The 23,200-nt window shown below is 35.2% G+C and overlaps 4 protein-coding genes across 5 annotated transcripts; 3 read left to right on the top strand and 1 right to left on the bottom strand.

Annotated features, from left to right (window-relative positions):
- Nucleotides 1-1,118: 1,118 nt before the first annotated feature.
- LOC126761289 (E3 ubiquitin-protein ligase RNF113A) lies at nucleotides 1,119-2,626 on the bottom strand. Its single transcript, XM_050477335.1, has 3 exons — nucleotides 2,294-2,626; nucleotides 1,515-2,229; nucleotides 1,119-1,450 (listed from the first exon to the last, which is right to left on the bottom strand). Exons 1-3 carry the CDS (start codon nucleotides 2,388-2,390, stop codon nucleotides 1,279-1,281), a joined length of 984 nt encoding a protein of 327 aa, XP_050333292.1. The 5' UTR covers nucleotides 2,391-2,626; the 3' UTR covers nucleotides 1,119-1,278.
- Nucleotides 2,627-2,709: 83 nt separating this feature from the next.
- Nucleotides 2,710-4,033, top strand: LOC126761309 (S-formylglutathione hydrolase). The gene is made up of 2 exons (XM_050477367.1): nucleotides 2,710-2,879; nucleotides 2,949-4,033. Exons 1-2 carry the CDS (start codon nucleotides 2,828-2,830, stop codon nucleotides 3,812-3,814), a joined length of 918 nt encoding a protein of 305 aa, XP_050333324.1. The 5' UTR covers nucleotides 2,710-2,827; the 3' UTR covers nucleotides 3,815-4,033.
- A 982-nt stretch (nucleotides 4,034-5,015) lies between these two features.
- LOC126761225 (sodium-coupled monocarboxylate transporter 2-like) lies at nucleotides 5,016-22,700 on the top strand. 2 transcript variants are annotated; one of them, XM_050477223.1, is made up of 10 exons: nucleotides 5,016-5,089; nucleotides 18,318-18,477; nucleotides 19,341-19,458; nucleotides 19,603-19,670; nucleotides 19,778-19,929; nucleotides 20,857-20,997; nucleotides 21,068-21,176; nucleotides 21,236-21,616; nucleotides 21,691-21,848; nucleotides 22,312-22,700. In XM_050477223.1, the coding sequence occupies exons 2-10, from the start codon at nucleotides 18,400-18,402 to the stop codon at nucleotides 22,676-22,678; spliced, it is 1,572 nt and encodes a 523-aa protein (XP_050333180.1). In that variant the 5' UTR covers nucleotides 5,016-5,089; nucleotides 18,318-18,399; the 3' UTR covers nucleotides 22,679-22,700. The 2 variants fall into 2 exon arrangements, with proteins under 2 accessions (XP_050333180.1, XP_050333173.1); XM_050477216.1 differs by lacking the exon at nucleotides 5,016-5,089 and adding an exon at nucleotides 16,352-16,791.
- Nucleotides 8,093-11,683, top strand: LOC126750903 (sodium-coupled monocarboxylate transporter 1-like). The gene is made up of 3 exons (XM_050460686.1): nucleotides 8,093-8,393; nucleotides 10,513-10,604; nucleotides 11,547-11,683. The coding sequence occupies exons 1-3, from the start codon at nucleotides 8,173-8,175 to the stop codon at nucleotides 11,681-11,683; spliced, it is 450 nt and encodes a 149-aa protein (XP_050316643.1). The 5' UTR covers nucleotides 8,093-8,172.
- Nucleotides 22,701-23,200: the final 500 nt, after the last annotated feature.

Genomic DNA, 23,200 nt, shown 5'->3' with positions numbered 1-23,200 from the left:
GATTTTTTCGGACATGGCTAAATCGACTCAAGTCATCACGCCGATCATTTATGTATGTAATGTACTTATATACTTTAGAGGGTTTCTGACGTTCCCTTCCGGGTATTATTCGTGGCAAACTTAATATACACTGTTCGAGGTATAAAAGTCGTAATATGCGTCACAGATTTTGGAAAGCACACTTCCTTTTCACTTGCATAGATTTCGTTGATGTTGTAACGAATGCCATCGCCTGTGCTGTTTTGTATCGTAAGCATCAGCCATCAACTTGCAATCGCACAAAAATACTAGATACTTTATCAATGCACCAAGCTTATAGGATTTCATTGGATGTGCGTGTATGTGTACGCAGGCTGCGTATCGATAACAGAAACTGCAATTCTTCGTTATTGCCTTACTACCTAATATCCAATATTGGATGGCTTTTTTTGACTTCTGCTTTGCTTTGCCGGAATCACTTATTTGACTTGGCATCTGTCTATTTGTCTACTTCGAATGTTGGCAATACGTGCATGCTTCATGCTGCTATATCCACTCTTCCTCTGACCTGATATTACATATTTATACAAATACCTACATATGTATATACTACATATGCTTGCATGTACATTTCAAACCCTACTAAATGTATATACATAAATATGTATATGAATGTATTATATGTGGCAACAACCCTGACCTAGAGGATTGACATTGTAGAATACTTTTTACTCCATATTTTTAGTTTGGTGGAGCGTAATGAATTTCAGTTATGGCTTTAATATTCAATTTTGGGAGATTTTGAAAAAAAATGAAGGCTTTCGCTTTTAAATTCAATAATAGATTGCATATTCGGTGCGAGTAAATGAGGTTATATACGCTGATATAAATATCCATAAAAATTATAATATTTTTATACGTTCATATAAGTTCACGATTATTTATAGTTGTATTTTAAATAGTATTTAAGCAAAGGAGAAACACATAGATACTTACATATGTATGTATATGCAGACAAGGGTTCCGTCGATACCTTGATAATCATTTGTAGTTCGCAGCTGGCATATTTTCTATATATAGCTTTTTCCATTTGCCCGATAGGCAACGTTCTGTGCATGCAAAAGTTAAAACTTGTAAAATTATTATAATTATTTTTGTTATGAAGTTTAATTAAAATTTTTAAAAATTATTACTGCTTACTTTGCCACAGAGCATAAAAAATCAAAGCTTTGTTATTTCCAATGACAACTTTATACACTAACAACTTAATATATATGTTAACTACGGTGTTTCTTAAGGCTAATCACTGTCAGATGAAACGCTTTTCCCAGTCTCGGGTTCATTCTTAAAACGCGCTATTAGCTCCTTCGCAGGATTAAAAATACCATTTGTCTGTTGTGAGCAAATTATGCACCGTTGAGACTTTTTATAATTTTCCAAAGCACATGTTTCGCAAAAATAATGCTTGCACCTAAAAATAAAAATATTTTGTAGTAATTTTTATCCACATGGATATGTGAGTGAATTACACTTACTTCGTCACCACTGGATTTACGAAGCTATTTCGACATATGAAACATTTAAACGGCAACGTTTCTTCATCTGAATGTATTTCATATTTCGCATCGTCCTCATCGGACTCCGCTTCACCACGTTGCTGTGCAGCATGATCGAGTTCCAATTGCCAACCAGCTTTATAATCACTTCGATCATGCAAAAATTTACAGCTATCGCCGAAACCGCAATAACCGGTCTCTTTATAATCTTTACATATATCGGGCTGATAGTCCCACCGCACAGTGGCACGTAAATGCGCTGGTGCACGAATCGGTCCTTTCCTAACCATTCCCGAACTGGCATTTCCTTGTGCTGTACCTTCTTTTTTATAGTATTGTGCGTAGTTATTAAGCCCGCGATAGACTTTATCATCTGCTTTGCCTTCAAGTTCTTTATTAATTTTCAACATTTTCTCATGTAAAGCTTGTGCATCACGATCCTGTGCTGTGTCTGTTTCATTTATAGAAGTAGCTCCCTGATCTTGGGGACCACTTGGCAAGGCACTTCGTTTGGACTTATAGGATACACTTATTTTGTTATCTTCTTCTTCATTCCCACTTTCCGAGGAAGCCTCAGTTTTGCGTCCCCTCTTGTGGATCAATTGTTTGGTACTTTGAAAATTGGGATTTGACCGTTTACGTGGATTATCACTACGCACAACAGCTGAGGTAGTTTCGCCATCGCTATTCTTCTCTGCAATTTATGCAATAAGAAATTTCATTACAAATTTATTAAAGTACAATTTATAGCTTATTACCTGATTCCGAACTACTTTGTTTACGACGTATGGTTGCTTGTTTCCTAATATTTCGTTTCTTAAATCCAAACGAAGACGTGCTGGCATCCTCGGACATAATGATAATGTTATAAATTATTCAAAAATTATCCAAATAACGATAAACGCAATAAAATAAAGCTATCCAAAGCGATTTATTTATCCTTACTGAAAGATTCCTGTTGTTATTTACAAAACGAAAATCAGCTGTTTACCCGCTAATAAGTGATGCCACACTTTATGAATATTGTGCAGCATGTTCATCTCAGAGTTGCATTCAACGATGTTGTAAAGTACAGTTAGATTTATAATAAATTGTTTTTGTTGAAATGGCGATAAAACTTTTATCTAAGTTTTTATAACGTTACATTGTTTAGCCAATATTAGTAAAAAAACGCCTGGTCAAATAAATTATTATAAAACTTCTAATCGATTTCTTAAAAGAAATCCAGGCAACACTAGATATTCCATAATTCATTTGCAATATTCATTTTGGTTCATTTAACCGGCAATCAAATGCGATTCACCAACAATAATATCTTTAATAGATTTTATAGAGCACAAGGAGGTGAGTTCAAAATCTGATAAGAAATGTCATTCTAATATTTTTGATATTTAAAACTTTTAATTTATTTAGGACACAGTATGGCGCTGAAATTATTGTCGACCGTCAAATGCTTTGGTGGAGAGCAGCGGATTTATTCGCATGCATCTGAAGTTCTGGGATGCGAAATGAAATTTGGTGTTTACATGCCTCCGCTTGCTGTGGACGAAAATATGGAATGCCCTGTATTATATTTCCTCAGCGGACTAACCTGCACTCACGAAAATTTCATTCAAAAGTCTGGCTTTCAACAATATGCAGCAAAGCACGGCATTGTGGTTGTTAATCCAGACACCTCACCTCGTGGCTTAAGCCTGCCCGGAGAGGATGATAGTTGGGATTTTGGTAGTGGTGCCGGTTTCTATGTTGACTCCACGGAAGCGCCATGGTCTAAGAACTACAAAATGTACACTTATGTTACAAGCGAATTAGTCGAAATGGTGAATGCCAGTTTGCCGGTGCTACCTAACAAACGTGGTATATTCGGACACAGCATGGGTGGTCATGGTGCTTTAATATGTGCTTTGAAGAATCCGAGTGTTTACCAGTCAGTGTCTGCATTTGCACCCATATCAAACCCAATTGAATGTCCATGGGGTAAAAAAGCGTTCACAGGTTATTTAGGTGCAAATGAAGAGTCTTGGAAAGATTGGGATGCTACTGTGTTAGCTACCAAATATGCTGGTACACCTTTGGAAATATTAATCGATCAAGGCTCAGATGACAATTTCTTAAAAGAGAAACAGCTGTTACCCGAAAATCTTTTGAATGCCGCCGCCGAAAACGATCATTTGCAATTGATCTATAAAAAACGTGAAGGTTATGATCATAGCTACTTCTTCATTTCTACATTCATTGCTGAACATTTTGATCATCATGCCAAGTTCTTGAACGCATAACCTTTGGTAGCTTGTTACTAAATAATTACGGCCAAATCAAGTAACGTGTCAACGTGTGTACTATATAACTGCGAATTTATTAAAATCCAAATTATTTTAAATTGTTAAAAAATGTTATAAATTGTGTAAAATGTAATTGATATAAAATGTGTAATTTGTTGATCTTTAAAAGTGCTTATAAACAAAATATTAGTTTAAATAAAATACTTTTTTCAAATATACGGGTGTAGTTAGCGGAGTTGTATTTTGAAATGTGTTATAAATGATTGTTACCGATCGGGAACAATTTTATATGTAGAATCAGAAAAATTGTGAAATTCGTCTGTATTGATTTGATCGGTTAAAATGGGTATGACAGCTAAAGGTGACGTTCTCCGATCACGAAAATATATATATATTGTACTCGTCTGAATTATTTGTTTTAAAGATATATAGCTTTAAAGTTGAAAAAATGATTTTGATTGGTAATTTGTATATTGTGAATAACTTTTATCACTTATATTATCACTTTTCACTTACTAACACTTCACTATAATGTTTCTGTATATATTTTTACATTTCTGAATGAACAACGCTAATTCAGTGAACTTTTTTTTGATGGGTTGTGTAATTGACAGATAGATGGCTCTGCATTATAACAACTAAGAAAACTGAGTACCATACGGTTGTTATTTTTTTTGACAGTATTTACCGTGAGAATTTTTTTATAGGAGAAACTATTACTCGGATATTTTAGTTATTAATACTTCAAATTGTGTTATTTATCGAAGTTATGCCTCCGGCTTCCTCACAAATTGGCGCATTAGGAGGTAAATATACTTAAGTTCAGATAGTAATGTTTCAGTTAGCAATCGTAGAAGTTAGTGCAGCTTTCTCTAATCAGATAATCTTATATGTGGCAGTAATCTAGGCCAGCTATCAAATTTCAATGACCAGCTAAATACCTCAGCTTCAATATGTTATTGACATTCTAACAATATAATCACATTACACAGATGCATACCTACATATATACACAAAGCATTCAGGTGTCGCTAACCCCAGCTTCCCTTGTATGGGATACAAACAATTTTGTGCCAGCAATTCTCTTCTGACTATCATTAGCTTTACGTAGTAAAAGCACACGTTTAATACAGACAAAGCAAATTATTCGTATAGTCGAGTAGAGTAACAAATCAGTCGAAGACAGACAGTTGAATATACTGGAAGTGCTTGAAGTTTAACGCGCCCTGACTAGAACGACAAAGTCTCTACGCTTCTGTGTGATTGACCACAGTACGTGTAGGTGTTTTACTAAGCCGAACATCAGCCAAACAAATTGCGCCAAATAAAAGATAATCATAACTGAAGCGATAGTCAGTTGCGATATTCGCATGCATGTGATTTTTGTACAGAGGCACGGAAGTGAAATAATTAATAATAGCAGTAAAAAAAATGCAATGAATTTTGGCACATCACTCATACGCAATGTCGTACCGCGTGCCGTGCGAAGCGGGAGAACGCGCGTTTTGTTTGCTTACCATGTCCATCCACTAAAGACGCCACAAGACATGTGTCAGCCTTTGGCGCCATACGAAATTAAGACAAATCGCGAGTGGTGCGGAGTTAACTGTGAACTGAGTCGAGGCAGCGGCGTCAACGACTGCAACATTACAAGTAAAGTGCTGAACACCAAGAGCGCGACAAACTGCAAACGACATCTGTCAAATATTAAAATACACAAGTTCTTAGGGACACAGTTAGTGAGGCAGCTGCACAACTACATAAGTCAGCACCACTAAAAACCACAACAAACTAACAATTTAGTTGAATATAATGGTTGTTCATGCGTAATTTGTAAATTTTCTTCGCACCAGAATCGACAGTTTTGTTTATTTGCCGCACCACTCGGATGAACTTCGTTCACATAATATTTTTGCAGTTCCAGTCTTTTAAACCTACCCAATCTATTCAACTTTCAAAGTTGGGCATATGATTTCTTCTTTACAGGCGTGGACACCGCTTACGTGGTTATAGCCGAGATTACAATAGCGCGCCAGTCGTTCTTCCTTTTCACTGTTTGGCGTCAATTCGAGATTCCAAGTGCCAGGTCCATCTCCACCTGGGCTTTTCAACGTAGTGGAGGACTTCATCATCCTCTGCTTCCCCCGACGGGTTCTGCATCGAATACCTTCAAAGCTGGAGTGTTTTCATCCATTCGGATGGCATGACCTAACTAGCGTAGCCACTGTCTCTTAATTCGCTGAACTACAAGTATGTCAATGTCGTCGTATATCTCATACAGCTCATCATAAGTTGGTCAAATGAATCGTTGGAGTAAGAAAGTTATATAAATCATATCTGACAAAACCCAACCCAAATCATTCTCAGAGAGTAATGCGGCAGTCTTTTGATAATAGTGGACATGCCAATTGGGCCCTTATTTAGTATATTTATATGGTAATCGATTTTTTAAGCAAGAATGGCAAAGGCCAAAATAAATAACCACTAAAAATTATTTATTTTAACTTTAACCATCCCATACCCTGAATTTCGTAAAAGCTTTTTTCATCTCTTTCTCCATCCTGTTCAAATAATTAAAAAAATATTTAACTAGAATGGCACCCAAAACAAAAAAAAATTTCGACATTTTATTATTAGTTTTATTAAAAAGCTTAATTATTTTTGCCGGAAGTCGACAAATTAGAGAAACAATTGCTCAAAATTGAACATATTCATTGTTTATGCAATTTGTAATGGCTGCAGTGCAGCGGCCTATAAAAACAACATCAACGGAATGCTGAGCAATGACGCGATCACTGTTGCCATATGGGTAGCTGTTGCTAACAGTTTCGCCTTTTTTGGTGCGAGACCCGAATTTTCTGCTGCTGGTGGTGTTGATGCTTCGGCTACCGTAGCATCATCGTTGTCATTTTGCGGTCGCCAAAAGTGAAAGGATTTTGATTTTATTGCCGAATTTTGTTATTTTAATGCTTCAGGTTTTTGTGCTGCTTACATTTTACAGTTGCAGACTTTTTAAGAAATCATTAATTTTTATTGTTTTGGTTTTTATTGTAACTGAACTCTTGCGCAGAAGCGCTTGTACACTTGCACGTATGCATGTCTGCATACATATACGTATATATGTATGTACATATGTTATGGTATGGTATAAAATATAAATGTAATCGCTTATTCTTTTTGTAATCATACTTGGCGGCTTGCAGCTGCAAATACCATAAATGAAACGAGATCGAAGCTAAAATCGAAGTTGAATGCAGCTCTGGCGATTTGTTGCTGAGCGAAATATTGCGTGAAAAAATAATGCTGGTAGTAGTGGTAGAGTACATTGTTTGTATGTATGTGAATTTTCTGCTAAATTAAGCTGTTCTAAATCTTTCGTATAATCGTGTAAGGTCATATTTTGTAGTGAAACACCAAAACACAAGAATTTATACAAGATACCAATTTCCTGATTTAAAATAGACTATTGGCAAAATACCGAGCTTGTACCAGTTATGAAACGATTCATTTATAATTTTTTTTATTTGGCAAAAAACTAAGCCATCTTTTGGCAGATGCAGTAGTGGTGGCGATGTCGAAAGTATAAGGAAGCCGATACGCTTTCATGGTAAGATAGCATTTTTTTCTTTGCCAAATTGAGGAGTTTTTCACAATTCAGCGTCAAATTGAGCCATAGTGCTTCTCCTAGTAGACGATGTCGCTTAGAGCGTGTAAATTCTAAAAAACGGATCCACCAAATCACAAACTTCGCCTTTTTCGGAACAGTTTGGCAGGGTGAAGACCACTGTCTCGACTTTTTATTAGTTTCTGGTGTGTACTAATCGAACCATGTTTAGTCGTTGGTCACAAAATGATGCAGAAACTCCCCTCACTTAAACAACGTCAAGTGGCTTAAGTGGTCCTTTAGTTGTACTGATTGTCCGTCAAAATGTTCATATGTTCGTATGATGTTTGAAGCAGTTATTTTTTACTATAAGCCGTTACAATATAACACATGTATGCACACGTGTAGCATTTACAATTCCGATATGACATTATCATTATAGGTATAGAGGTATAGGTAGCATTTACAATTCCGTTATAACATTATCTCGAAATTCTCTTCCAGTTGCCGCTTATGCAGTTTAATTGCACTTGAAGACTGAACGATTATTTATAAATAACTTTACAAGTCAAACGGCGAAATTCAAGTTTTACGATAATTGCTTTCTATCATAGAGGCTTTATAACTAAATTACGAAAGTAAAATTATTCATTAACTAAAAGCACCTAGACCGTGCAAGTAAAATCGGTTCATTAGAAATTCGCAAAATACGGAATAACGCCAGCAAAAGAAACGCATTAGTCCTGCCGAGATGTCCGTCGGAAATAACACATTAGGTGCTGTTATTCATCAGTTTAACCACTTTAGTTTTGGCACCATCGATTATGTCGTTTTCGTGTTGATGTTAAGTGCTTCGTTAATTATTGGTATCTATTTCGGCTTTTTCGGACATGGTGCGGATAATACCGACGAATATTTGCTCGGCGGTAGACGAATGAAAATAATTCCTATTGCGTTTTCACTTGTAGCAAGGTCGGTGTGAAGTCTTTTACGAAAAAAACTAATTTTACGACAATTATTTATTATTCAATTATTTTTTTTTTCGTATATTAGTATAAGTAAGAAGATCTTTGTGTATTTATTAAAAGAAAAAAAGAATTACCATAAAATTAAATAACTACTTAGAAAGGCAGCCTGCTCATGATGTGTCTAATTGATTTGATTGTTACGAATATCGTTGAATTAAATTGTGACAAAAAAACGTCCGAAAATTGTGATTGAATGCATCGGGCAAATGATATTTAAAAAAAAAGTTATTTTTTTAAGTTGGTAGGACTGTCCTTAATTACTATGCCAAGCCCCTGTCAAGAAAGTATCGGGATTTCTTCATTTCCCCCTCTCATCTCTCGCTTATATGGAAGACAGGTACATTTTTTTCTAGGTTGGTACAATTGTCCTTAATTATGATGCCAAAAATTAGCGCGATCTGTCAACCAGTGTGTTTACAGCAACTGTTTATGTCAGTCGACCTCAAAATTTTTGAAAGTATTTGTGTTAAATTTTGGCCAAACACTCAAAAAATATCATTGAGCAAGCACCGTACTCACCTGATTTAGCTCCATGTGACTTCTGGCTATTCTTGTAACTCAAAGAACCGCTGCGGGGAAACCCGTTTGAGTTAATTGATGACATGAAAACAAATTCGACGCGCGAGCTGAAGGCCATCTCGGAAAGTGCCTATAAAAAATGTTTTGACGATTGCAAGAAGCGTTGGCACATGTGCATCGCTTCAAATTGTTGTTACTTTGAAGGCGATAAAATAATGATGAATGATGATTGAAAAATTTTCGTTTTATTTATAACCGATACTTTCTTGATACTTTTTCTAAATTTTGTATTTCTAACTAAATTTCGTATGCCACAACCCTACATCGTGGTACAAAGCCTTGAAAAATGGTCGAGAGATGGTTGAATACATGCCTCGTTCTGGACGACCATCGACTCTTGAATCGATGAAAATATTAAAAAAGTGAAGGATATGGTGCTTGAAAATCGTCATGCACGTGTTAGAGAGATGGCAAGAGAGACATCACTAGCGAATCCGTTCGAATGATTTTGGTGGATATTTTGAGTATCATACCGTTGTGACGGAACTTAAAGTCGAAAACGCAACGTGTACCATCGATCAACCACCGCATTCACTAGATTTGACTCCGTGTGATTTTTTCTTGTTCTCCAAAAAGAAATTGCCGCTCCGTGGAACCCATTTTCAGTCGATCGAAGAGATAAAACAAAATTCGCTGAAGAGGCTGAAGGCCATCCCAAAAAGTGCTTATGAAAAGTGTTTCGTGGACTCGAAAAATCGTTGGCATAAGTGTTTTACACCTGGTGGGGATGAAGGCGACAAAACAAATATTTATGAATAATAGTAAAATTAAATAGTTTGCGTTTTATTTACAATTTCCGGGTACTATTTTGTCACAATGTATTTTTACAATTTATTCGAATTAAAATTTCCAAAAAATCTGGACATTTTTCTTTAAAGTGTTTAGTTTGATGATCACATTGTAATATTCAATTTAATTTATCAATTCGTTTGCCGGAAAAAAGGCAACACTTTTCTAAGAATATTTTTTACTGAAAACAAAATTTACTGCCCTAGGCCCTACTCAGCCTTCTGATAATTCCGCCGCAGGCCAAAAGTGTATATTAAGTTTGCTACAAGGTTTGTTAATGTTTAACCATGTCCATCTGTCTATCTGCATATACGAAAACTAGTCTCTCAGAGTTGACGATATTTCACATACGTCCTTTGTTCCCAAGAAGTTGTTCTTTTATCAGAACCGGTGATATCAAACCACTATAGAACCACTATAGGATTCAGCTGCCATACAAACTGATCGATAAAAGCCAAATCCTTGTGTGGAAAAGTTTTTTATTTGACAAGATATTTTCATGAAAATTTTCACGGATTCTTTCCCAAAGCAACGATACAATCTTGTTATAACTTTTGTCACAGATTTTAGCCCAAAAACAAAGTTATATAATATCCGTAAAATGGTTGAGATCGTACCTGTATATGTAGCACATATTTAAAGAAACATATGTATGTATAAAATCGTATCCTTTTCATTAAAATTAATTTATAATTTTCTGGCAATCTATTGACGTTCGCTTATATCCTGACTCTATTTTTAATGATGCCGGTTTTCACATTTATACCCTCTCTCGCATTCGCTCAAGGTGTTTTTAGACATACACCCAACTCTTTTTTTACACGGTAGATACGTTCCTCAGAAATCCGTGTAAAAAAAACCGTGTAAAAAGAGGCGTTTCCTATAGTAAATTGGGGGATACGTTCCATGTCATCTGAAAACCGTGTAAGATGAAATAAAGAATTATATTTACTTAGAAAAAACGTGTAAAAAATGTTGAAAACTGTAAAATTTCAGATATGCATACAAATTGTATGTTCATATGGCATTTTATTGAGCATTAAAACTTAAAATACATATGTAATACAGGTGAAAAATTGGTAGAGCAAGCAAAAAACAAAAGAAATCTGTTAATCCTGGTATTCTCTTTTGCAATAAATCCTCAATCCAAAACACTACACGTTTTTCCATTTTTACTAACACTTCATCTTTAATATATGACAAAGTTTTGGAACTATGTCTTGTTGAACTGATGACAGATTTCCGTATTTCATTCTCATTTTTCTTAATGGTCCTGATAGTACATAGCTTCGTTTAAGGCAATATCTTTGCCCACAGATTTTGAACCTTTACCTCTTGCAAGACAGTCCAAGATTTTCAATTTAACTTGGAAATGGCTTGCCGAATCTATGATATATTTATGTTTTTATTAATGATTAAAGTTAGAACTCTGCATGTTTTTTTCTGCGTTCGTAATTTATTGGACAAGTACTGTATGTTTCTAGTCGGTCTAGTCAGTTGGCGCAATAATACTTAATCGCGTGAGGTGTGTTTGTTTTGCGTATTTTTGTTTATAATTCTTCTGTAAATATAGTCTTTCTGTGAATTTACACTTAACGTTCTTTTATAATTATCACATTATGTGTTCTTACATACTACGTAAATACAGTAATGCTATCTAAGCTAATTGAAAGTGCATACTTTGTTTAATATGCATTTGTTTATTAATCCTTTACTTTTCTTAAAATAGAGTGGAATCAAAGCTGTTGTATGAATGTGGTTCAGGGTGCAATAATGATTGGATCAGTGGCGCTCTTCTGTTTACTGGGAGCACAGAAAGTTCCTACGCCCAAAATTGTATTATTTGCGTTACATAAAATGTCATAATTCTCTATACCTACAAATCTCTTGACAGTTTTTAACTAAATAAGACAATGAAGCCTTCATAACATTTTATAAAAGGTAAAATCGTACCGTGGCATCACCACGTCTAGCTGCTATATACTTAGAGATATTGATTTTTTTCCACCCACGACTAGAAAGCAAGCTTTGACTTGCATATATCGTTAGAATGCTCCACACATTCTCCTATCTCTTGTACTGAACCTAAAGATTTCCCAGTAAATGCTTAATTTTATGCAAATAAATTACTTCTCTTGTTTACGTTTTACCTAGGTGAATGACCCCTTTGTTAACATTTTAGGAGGTCAATGACCTTTTTGTTTACATTTAGCCATGTCCACAACCTTTGTTTACATTTGGAGTCGGTGACCCTTTTGTTTATTTTTCACGATGTCAGTGACCTCTTTGTTTACAGTTTGAGGTCAGTGACCTTTTTGTTTACAATTAGGTAAGCTCTCAACCTATGTTTACCAAGACAACCGCCTTTATTTACATTTGGGGTCAATGACCCTTTTGTTTACATTTTGAGGTCAATGACCTTATTGTTTACATTTTTCCGAGGTCAATGAACACTTTGCTTACACTTTTCAACTTTTGTTTGCATTCAGCCAAGTCCACAATCTTGGTTTACATTTAGGTCAACAACCATAGGGGTCATCTGAGCACATGCCAGACACGATGCCTGCTTTACTTATATACAGGCAGCTTCTCCTGAGGTCACGTTGTGAGTTCCACATCAAATCACATCAAGGTACAAGGGTCACCTAAGTACTGGCCTGACACGGTGCCTGTTTCACTTATATAGAGCCATCTTCCGCGTGTGAGTCACGTTAGCACTGGGCAGGCACGGTAGTTGCTCTTCTTTTATACAGCCAACTGAATGCGCGATTTACCTTCGTGTAAATTTTGGCTATTCAGCAAATTCACTCCGAGGACACCGTTTTGACTCAATTGAGGATATAAAAGCTGAATCAAAGAAGGCTCTGATGTCCATCACGACGGAGGATTTTTCCAAGTGCTATGATGACTGGAAAATTCGTTGGCATAAGTGTATTGCAGCGGGTGGGGATTACTTTGAAGGAGATGAAATGGACAAAATTCAATTCTCAATTTGATCACAGTAAAGTTTATTAAAAATAATGAAATAAATAAATAAAGATATGTATAACTATTTATGTAGAAGTTAGTTTCAAAACAACGAAACGCCTATAGTCAAACATCAGTAAGAAAATATAGCAGTACAAAAAATGGCTAGTTTGGTTGTGAAGCAACAACTGGTCAAATGAAATAAATAGCTTATAATCGTAAATCTTTGTATATTTGCCAGAATGTTTTCCTCTAATTAGATTTATGAATTATATTAAAAAAAACTTATTTTGACAACTTAACATTGTAATTGCAACGTTAACTAGCAATCAAGGATTATTTATCTTTTAAGGTATGACCACGCTCATTTATTTATACTAGGGTGGGTTAAAAACATATCAAAAAAGTCTTTTCGTATTTCTAATCGAATTTCAACTTTTTTTTTATATCTAAATTTATAATATTTTATATAAATATATTTTTATATTTATACTAATAAATAAATAAACAAATATGTACCATTTTGGTCGTCCACTTTTACCATTTTACCGCTAGAGACATTATTCCACCAGTGGACAACTTTCTTCAGTATTAAATCGAAATTTCAAAATTTCCAGAACGGAAGCGAGCGAACCATTGTTGTGCTGCATGAACTGTTACAGCATCTTCTCCGTAAACTTCACAAATTTTATTGGTGGCTTGCGTGGCATTCCTCTCTCTTTTATAGAAAAAATTTCAACTTATAGCGAATTTCTTCATTATTTTCACTCATTTTTGAACAGCTGTAACAGTTTTTCAACTTTCTCGAATTTAATCAATCTCACCTTTCCAACACTATATAGTATGACCCAATGCGATTGGTAGCACTGGAGATATACGACTGCAACGAACTCTATTGACAAAATACGAAAGACTTTTTCAATTACTCAATATATGTACATACATGTGTCCTGGTCTACGGAAAGGGAGCTAACGTGCGAAAACTAGTTTTCCGGGAAACAGCTGTTAAAAATAAACAACTCGTTTCGTCAGTTTCTCGTTATCTCATTAATTGTTCTCCTTTCCAGAGGCTTCAAGGACGTCCAGTAAGTGGGAAATGATCGAGAGTACGCGGAACAATTGTTTAGAGATGTCGAAAAATGAACTTGATTTTTACGTTTCGTATTTTTACTCTTCTTTCTCTACATTTTTAGGGAACTTTCAAACAAGTTATAACTTTTTGGATTCTATCACGTGAAAAAGCATCTCATCTTCCATCCGAATCAACTAAAAAGTGAAAATTGATTTTTTGACACCTAAGCCCCCTTTCCGTAGACCAGGTCACATATATCTATTTTTTTTACTTTATTTTTGTAGACCAGTAAAGTTTGCCTGAAAATAACTAAACGTCAGCCGTTAATTACTTTTAACGGTTAGGATTGCGAAAAGATCATTAGAACCTTTTTTTGCAAAGCATTTAATCTCCTACAAAATCAATCAAACGTTACACTTAAGACCTCATACTTGGAGAAACTTTTGTAGAGTTGTCTAAGAACCTATTTTTCAGAGTACAAAGTGAAAAAATAATACTCGTTTTTTACGCACCCTAATGTTTACCTATTAAAAACTCAAAACATCAAACACGCGCTTAATAAATTCATCTATTGGAATATCCTCCAAATGGGTTAAGAAACTTTGTTCACGATGCATCAGCATAATTATCGTATATAACTGTTTACAACCTCACTGGTTTAGTATTTTATTGACATAAAATAAATATGTACAAACATTTATAGGATTCAGCAAAAGTGCCAAGAGGTGTGATAATCTCTAACATTGTATGTGTTTATCTACATGTTAGATTATTTAAGCTAGTGTGTAAACATACATATCGTAAAATGCAAAATAAAGTAACAACATTTTCGAAAATTTAGAGTGGCCTGAATGAAACACGAAATAAAATGGAACGAGAGTGAAAAACATTTAATATTAGTTAAAACTGGTTTATATTTGAGCGCAGAACCTAAAAATGTTAGACAAATGTCATATTATGAATTTAATTTGAAGTAGTGAATCGAAATCAAGAAGATACTCAATTTCGAATTTTTTGATGATACGTTATTTTGCATTTTAGGTGACGATATACTTGTATGTTATCTTTTATAATACAGATAATAACGCTCACGTCCAGATTCCTTACCCCCTCAATGTCACTTTTCAAGAATTATTTCGTGGTTCAGGATAATACCCCGCTGCTTATATTGTGCGGCAATTAACACCTAAGAACATAAACATGAAAAGAATATAAAACGGTAGAATTGAAACAAACGATGCAATAGAATGACTTGCAAAAATAATTATTTATTTGCATACTACTGCGGCAACAAATAGTAAGAAACGTTCAGAATGTTGGAATAAGCTCTCGGTGATAATTGTTTGTCGCGAGCAAGTGTTTTTGATTGGTAGAAATTAGTCAAAGAGGGTCGAGAACGAGATAAAAGAATTGGTGCTTGAGAAACCATTTTGAAAAATGATTTAGTTCTAAGAAAAGTGAAATCGAGTTACGTCTGTGAAACGATGCTTCCCGACTACCAGCATTTCATGAAACGTATTATTACTGGCGATGAGTCTGGGATCTGTGCTTACGATCCGGAAACAGACGATAAATAGGCTGAATATCGTGGCAAAGGTGAGCCCAAGCCGAAAAAACCACGTCAAAGCAGGTCAAAATTAAGATTACGTTAAGAGTTTTCTTCGATAATTGAGGTTAGGCGCACTCCGAATTTTCCACGACCGGCCAAACTCTCAACAAGGAATAGTATTTAAGTGTTATGTACGATCGCTCCGGGGAAACCGTTTTGAGTAAATTGAAGACTATTCCGGAAATTGAATTTAACAACTGTTTCGAGGATTGGAAAATACATTAGCACAAGTGTATTGAGACCAAGGGGTATTACTTTGAGGAAGGACGACATAGATTTTAAAGAATAAATTAAGAATTTTAAAATTATGCACAATGTGTTACTATTTTTTGCTCACAGCAGTACAACAAGCGAAATGCGAATAATTTACAAAAATAGAAACTGTTTCAATTCAAAAACAAAGAAGATTTCCGCCGACGTAGCTGAAGACCCTATCAGATCAGAAGGTACGCACACATAGGCTTTTAAGAATACCCAACAGATGTATATACTCGTAAAACGGGATTAAGATGAAATCATATTGCACGAGTTTGCAATTTAATTCATAAGAAAGATTTTGCATTGTGATATGATAGCGTTTATATTACATACACACACATATGAAAACTTTACTATGCGTACGTGCTTATGTGTCTGCTAAATTTTCTCTAGTTGTGAAATGAGTAGCACTTTTGCATATTCTTGATTTATAAATATATATGTAGTATGTTAGTTTAAAGCTTTGCCTAAAAAGACCTTCTCGCATTCATTTAATTTGTATACAGATTTAGTACTCGTAAATATTGTGATAAGAACTCTTTCCAACAAGATAAGCTACAAATGTGTCAAGTATTTAAGGAATAGCCACGCACTTAATGTTCTTATGTTTAAATCGCACCATAACGGCTAAAAGTGCGCTCGGTAGTGCCAATTTTAACGAAAGTACAAACTTAAGAACATAAAATAACAAGCGGGAATGATAAAAGTGTATTTAAAGGACTTTGAATTTACTGACTTGGCCTTTTCTTCAAGGTGTTTCGCACCACAGTGTGAAGTGAAATATTTATGTATTTAAAAGAAAGCAAGGATAAAAATGTCTACCACCACTACTATTGCTGTTGAGATCACGAAGAGCGTGGCCGCCACAACCGCTGCTTCTCTGCCGTCTGGACGAAATTTCACTTTCGGTGGCGTAGATTATGTTGTCTTCAGTTTGATGTTGGCCGCCTCTGCCGCAGTTGGAATATACTTTGGTTTCTTTTCAAAGTCCAAAAATACCACAGATGAGTATCTCATGGGGGGCAAGCGTATGAAAGTCATACCCATTGCTATATCTTTGATCGCAAGGTGAGTTTCAAATATGCTATTGAAGAAATTAAACTCATGAAATATTTAAGAGCGAAAAAAACCCTGAATTTTAAAATCAGTTTTGCACTACGTGTGTTTTTAAGAGGTACATAAACTATAACTTGTATTTCAAAGTATGTATAGACAATTCAATGAAATTACGATGTAATGGCATCGTTAATATAAAAAAGTTATAAAACGGTACGAAATAATATGACCTGGGTGACCAACTGACATCCTTAAGAAAGTTTCGTTAACCAAAATTTTATTCATATAAAGTAAGAGAGAGTTTTCTCCAGACTGGATAAGAAAGCAAAGCCAATGTGTCTGGCAGTGAACGAGGGCAAGTCGAAATATCTCCTGTCATCAAACAAACAGTCGTCGCACTCTCTATTAGGCTCTCACGTCACTGTTGACAGTCATAACTTCGAAGTTGTAGATAATTTCGTATATCTTGGAACTAGCATTAACAGCAACTTTGGACTTAGTAAGCAATTGAGAAGGAAAGTCCTATCTCGACGAACAAAAACCAAACTCTATAAGTCACTCATTATTCCCGTCCTGCAATATGGTGCAGAGGCTTGGACGATGACAACATCTGATTAGTCGAAGTTACGAGTTTTCGAGAGAAAGGTTCTGCGAAAAATTTATGGTCCTTTGCGCGTTGGGCACGGCGAATATCGTATTCGATGGAATGATGAGCAGAATGAAATATGCGACGCCATTGACATAGTGCAGCGAATTAAGAGACAGCGGCTGTGCTGGTTAGGTCATGTAGTACGTATGGACGAAAACGCTCCAGCTCTGAAAGTATTCGACGCCGTACCCGCCGGGGGAAGCAGAGGAAGAGGAAGACCTCCACCCCGTTGAAAAGACCAGGTGGAGAAGGACTTGGCTTCGCTTGGAATTTCCAATTAGCGCCACGTTGCGAAAAGAAAAAACGACTGCGCTTTGTTGTTAACTCGGCTATAATCGCGTAAGCGGTGTCTACGCCAGTAAAGAAGAAGAAGAAAGTGAGAGTTTCGGGCGCAGTTTACCAAATTCCACCATTCTGCTTGTTAACATGAGATATCACCAAAAACATACTAATCATTCATATTTCACCTTTCATTAATATGCCATAATATGAATCGCTGACTTTAGCTTAATACTCTGTGAGTTTGGCACAGAACTCGAATTTTGAACATCGACAGCTATTCCTCTAAAGAATGGCTCTATATATGGTTGCTATGTTTCACCGGAGAACTAAGCACATGTTCTACGCTCTCTGGTTACACGTTGTCGGACTATTAGAAAATGGGTGTTAAGTGGGCATGTAAAAAGGTAACTACTTAATATCACGAAGAGTTACTACAGATGGTCCCTTTTACACTGAAGGAATTGTTTAATTATTACGACTCCATAAACAAAAAACCAATTAATAATTCAATTATTACGTAATTACAAAATATTATTATTTTTTAATATATGTACATATACTTGTCTGTATATTTTTTAACTATTTATATGGTACTCTATTTTTACAGTCAGTTATCAGCCCTCTCCATAACATCACTTCCTGCCGAGAGTTATTCCTTTGGTATCAATCACTTCTTTATCATTTTATCCATGGTTTTCGTGGCTCCATTACTATGCTACGTTATTACTCCAGTCTTCTATGAAAACAACATTTTCAACTGTTATGAGGTAACAAAATATGTGGTGGATTCATTGTATATACTACATACATATGTATGTACATACAAATTTTTCAATTTCAAAACAAAAAGCATGGAGTTCTATAACTCAATCATTAATCATCATCATCATCAATTTATTTTGTTAAAAACATTTTATTGGGTAGACGAAAAAGTATTTCGTATTTTGTCAATAGATGTCGTTGCAGTCGTATATCTCCAGTGCTACCAATTACATTGTGTCATACCATATATTTTTTGATAGGTGAGATTTTAAGCTTTATTTAACCAAAAATAAAAATAAAAATTAAATTCGAGGAAGTTGAAAAAAAGTTACAGCTGTTCAAAAATGAGTGAAAATAATGAAGAAATTCGCTATATTTTGAAATTTTTTCTATAAAAGAGAGAAGAATGCCACGCAAGCCACCAATGAAATTTGTGATGTTGCCGGAGACGGAGACTGATACAGCAGTATGTGTAGCACAACAATGGTTCGCTCGCTTCCGTTCTGGAAATTTCAAAATTTCGATTTACACTGATGGAATAATGTCTCTAGCGGAAAAATGGCAAAATGTGGTCGACCAAAATGGTACATATTTATTTACTAGTATAAATATAAAAAAGGTGAAGTTTGATTAGAAATACGAAACGACTTTTTTGACTACCCAATATATCGTTCAGTGCTTTCCAAGCACTAATATCATCAATAAATATATTTCTGTTCGTTTTGATTCGTGATCTATAGCATAACTTAATATACTATAAAACTAATTATCTTAACCTTAACACTCTTACCTATTATTTTTAAATTATCCTTTTCACATCGGCAATGAAATTTTTGTTAATTTTTTCCATATCCGTCAACCTTTTCAGTATTTGGAGAAGCGTTACAACAAACGCACGCGACAGCTGGTCACGAGCACATTTATCTTGAATGCCTTTCTGCTCTTACCAGTAATTATATTCATTCCCGCATTGGCTTTTGCACAAGGTATAAAATATAGATAAATAAACAAAACAGTTCTAGCTTACTTGCTACTCTGCGTATAAGTAATTCTAAGAGTAAGCTAAGTATAAAAAAAGTGGATACAACCTTTATTTCGTGCAACAAATAAATAACTAATTTCCATTACAGTGACTGGCTTGAATATCCACGTAGTCAATGGTGTGGTTTGCTCGATTTGTGTTTTCTACACAATGTTAGTAAGTAAATACAATTGTTTCCTGTTTACTTAAGAGAAATTAGTTCATTCAAATTGTCTGCTATTTGTCATGAAACATTTGCTTTGATATTTCTCTTTGTTGTATAGGGTGGCATCAAAGCTGTTGTGTGGACCGATGTGCTGCAGGGCGGCGTTATGCTTTTATCTGTGATATTGGTGGGGATCTTGGGCACCATAAAGACCGGAGGACTGAGTAAAGTTTTTGAATATGCTAGTGAAGGTGGACGTTTGGATTTAAAGTAAGTAAATAAGAAATGAGTAATAAATTGTTGGAATTACCACGAGTTTGCTCAAATTCATACAGTGAATTGGTGGCATGATTATCTTTTTTTACATGATGTAGATAAAAGTGCTTTCAAAATGCATGCTTTTATTTTTAAAATACCGAATTACGATTAAATCAAGCTTGGTTTGAATATGCTAATCCTAACGAATCGTTGAATCAATTGAATTGTTTCGGGAGTCTACTTTATCACGAACCGTACAAGTGCGTAGGTTTGAATGGCACAAAGCATTCACTGAAGGTTGTGAAGCCATCGAAAACTTGACTCATACAAGGGGTCCAGCCACCTCTGTTGATGATAACAACATTGAGTAAAAAAAAGAGAGATAGCAGAGGATCTCTTCTGTATCGACTCAACACATTTAAGTTATGAATCGTGCCAATGTTAGACTAGTATCAAAAAACCTGAATACGCCGTCACATTTTAGCATGATTGTCACCGATTTTTGCCAAGCACGGCTATTTAATTAGAGATTAAACTTCACACAAACATAGAAAAAGGTTGTACCAATCCAAAAAAGAAAAAATGCAATATAATACGAGTTTATAATATGGGTATATAACTCTAGAAGTCACTATATGATATTCTCTTCTTATTTGTGCTTTTATTTGATGTTAAGTTAACCGTTCAATTAAAGGTACGAACAATCACTGATGGATTTTATGGAATATTTTTCCGTTTTACAGACATAAACTCTGAAATTTGCATTGTCTATTTTCATTTTATAAGCACTAACTCGGCATGGTAACCAGTCATCATTATCATATTAGATTTCTTTTGTTTTTATCTATGTGTTGAACTTTTCTAAAGTGTTGCAAGTGCGCATGTACTTTTACTCACTTATATACCAAATTATTGATACTGATATTATCTTTCTCGTAGCTTTTCTATCGATCCACGCATGCGTATCACGGTATGGAATTCAATGATATGTGGCTTTATGATGTGGACTGGTCATGTGGGCCTAAATCAGAGCTGTGTGCAACGTATAGTCTCACTGCCTTCCTTAAAGCATGCTCAAAAGTAAGTTTAACTTTATACAAAGAGTAGACAACAACTAACAGTTTGCACTTCATATATATTTACCATACAGAGCGCTCTGGTTAAGTTGCCTTGGTTTCTTAGTCATAATGACCATAAATTGTTTTATTGGCATTGTGATGTATTCTTACTATCATGACTGTGATCCAATCAAAGCAGGGGTAAGGTTAAACTTTATTAAAACAAATTTGTATTGTACATACTCTGGTTTGATATTTAGTTGGTCAATAAACCTGATAAAATGGTGCCGTTCTTTGTGCAAGATATCATAGGTCATCTAATTGGCATGCCTGGTTTATTCATATCTTGCGTCTTCAGCGCCGCGCTCAGCTCCATGTCCGCCATGTTGAACTCCCTGGCCGGTGTGATGTACTTCGATTACATTAAGCCCCGCATTAAGAAATACCACACAGAAGAGCGTGCCAATTTCATAATGAAGCTCATTATTGTGGCTATGGGTTGCTATTGTGTGGCTGGTGGCTTGATGGTGGAACGTTTCGATTCCATACTACAGCTGGTAATAACAATTACCGGTATCAATACCGGGTCTGTAGTCGGTGTTTTCTTGCTGGGCATGCTTGTACCCCGCACCAATGGTAAGGTACGTAGAAGAGTTTTTTGAATCATTAAGTTTTATTGTAAATTTATTAATTGTGTTTCTTTGTGTTGGAAAAGGTGGCCGTGGCTTCAATTATTTTCAGCATTTTAAGCATGTTTTGGATTATCATTAATGGACAGATGCGTGCTAGGGAAGGTGCCATTCGATATATCCCGCTACCCTCAAACATTGAAGGATGTGCAGCACACAATTTACAAGTCTTGACTAAATCTATGTAAGTTGACTTTCAATCATAAAATAACATATTTAAAGTACTAGATGGTTAGTACGGTCATTTCTTCAAAAACCTTGCATTAGTATTCGAAAGTCTTACCGTTTCTGGCACCAACTCTCAAGTGGTTTGCTTGATATATATGTACATCTTAAGAACTTAAAGTGTTAATAGTTTGTTTCCTTAACAAAAAAAGTTTTTACAACTGATAGATTGCTAAGTACCTGAAGATTTGATCTTACTCATTTATATATAATATATGGATATCTCACTACAATTATGTCAGCCAAAATACAATAATATTTAAGAAATATCAAAATAAAAATATGAAAACAATTTTGCGCACAAGATCTACAGATTTCTAAACCGAACTGATTGATATAGAACCGTCCCTTGCTAATCTTTTGATAATTAAAAAAATGTTCTCTGAGCACACTTTACAGTTTGTTTGTTTTTTTCTTTTCAGTTCGAACACTACAAACGCCGTTAGCTTACAAATGCTCGCACAAGGAGTGGAGGAGCCAAAGGTCACCACAGCTTTTGGTAGTAATCGTGAATTTTCTATTTACGAAATATCCTTTTACTGGTACAAAGTTATTGGAGTTTCACTTGTCTGGCTGTTGGCCATTCCACTAAGCTATATTTGGCGGCGAGATGAAGCCGATAAAATTAATCCACATCTCTTCGCGCCTTTCGTACAGCGTTTCTTAAAAGTAAGTAAGCCTTTGGAAATGGAAGAGTACCCACTGAAAACAACCACTACAGCAGATGAGAAGGAAACCGATGGCGGTACAACAATTCCGATGCCGGAAAAAATCGAAAATAGCAACTAATAAAACTAAATAGTATAATTAATTATCGTTTTAATGTTAAATATTTCACTCTACCATTTCAAGTAGAATGATATCGAAGTAAGAGTAGTTCTTAATAGTCTAAAGTTATGGTCAGTAGTTAAAAACGGTAATAGATAAGTTTACACTCTGTGAATCCAGATTTACAGCTGCTATATTTGGATTTCTTAATGAGAAGATTCTGGGCAGCTTTATTCGTGATCCAAACATCAGTCGTGTACGCGCTAATGTTATTCATAGATAGATAGATTTCGAATAAAAGGCGTCTATTGTGTACCAAGTAGTCCAGTTTCGGCTTGGGTGTCTGTCAATTTAATATGATCATTCTCTCTGCTCTAAACAAGGTTAGTGCGCGGAAACACTCTTTGTGCGCATAATTCGGACTACAATTGTTGAATACTGATATTAGCTAACCTCACTTCTTCAGTGTGATTTCATACACACACAGAGGCTCTAGATTTACTTATCAACTATTTAAGCTGCATATATCTAATTGGAGAGTTG

The sequence above is a fragment of the Bactrocera neohumeralis genome, chromosome 2 (assembly GCF_024586455.1).
Source record: "Bactrocera neohumeralis isolate Rockhampton chromosome 2, APGP_CSIRO_Bneo_wtdbg2-racon-allhic-juicebox.fasta_v2, whole genome shotgun sequence".
Taxonomy (NCBI): Eukaryota; Metazoa; Arthropoda; class Insecta; order Diptera; family Tephritidae; genus Bactrocera; species Bactrocera neohumeralis.
Note: the sequence above shows the minus strand (reverse complement) of the source record. Positions and strands in the feature narration are given on the sequence as shown.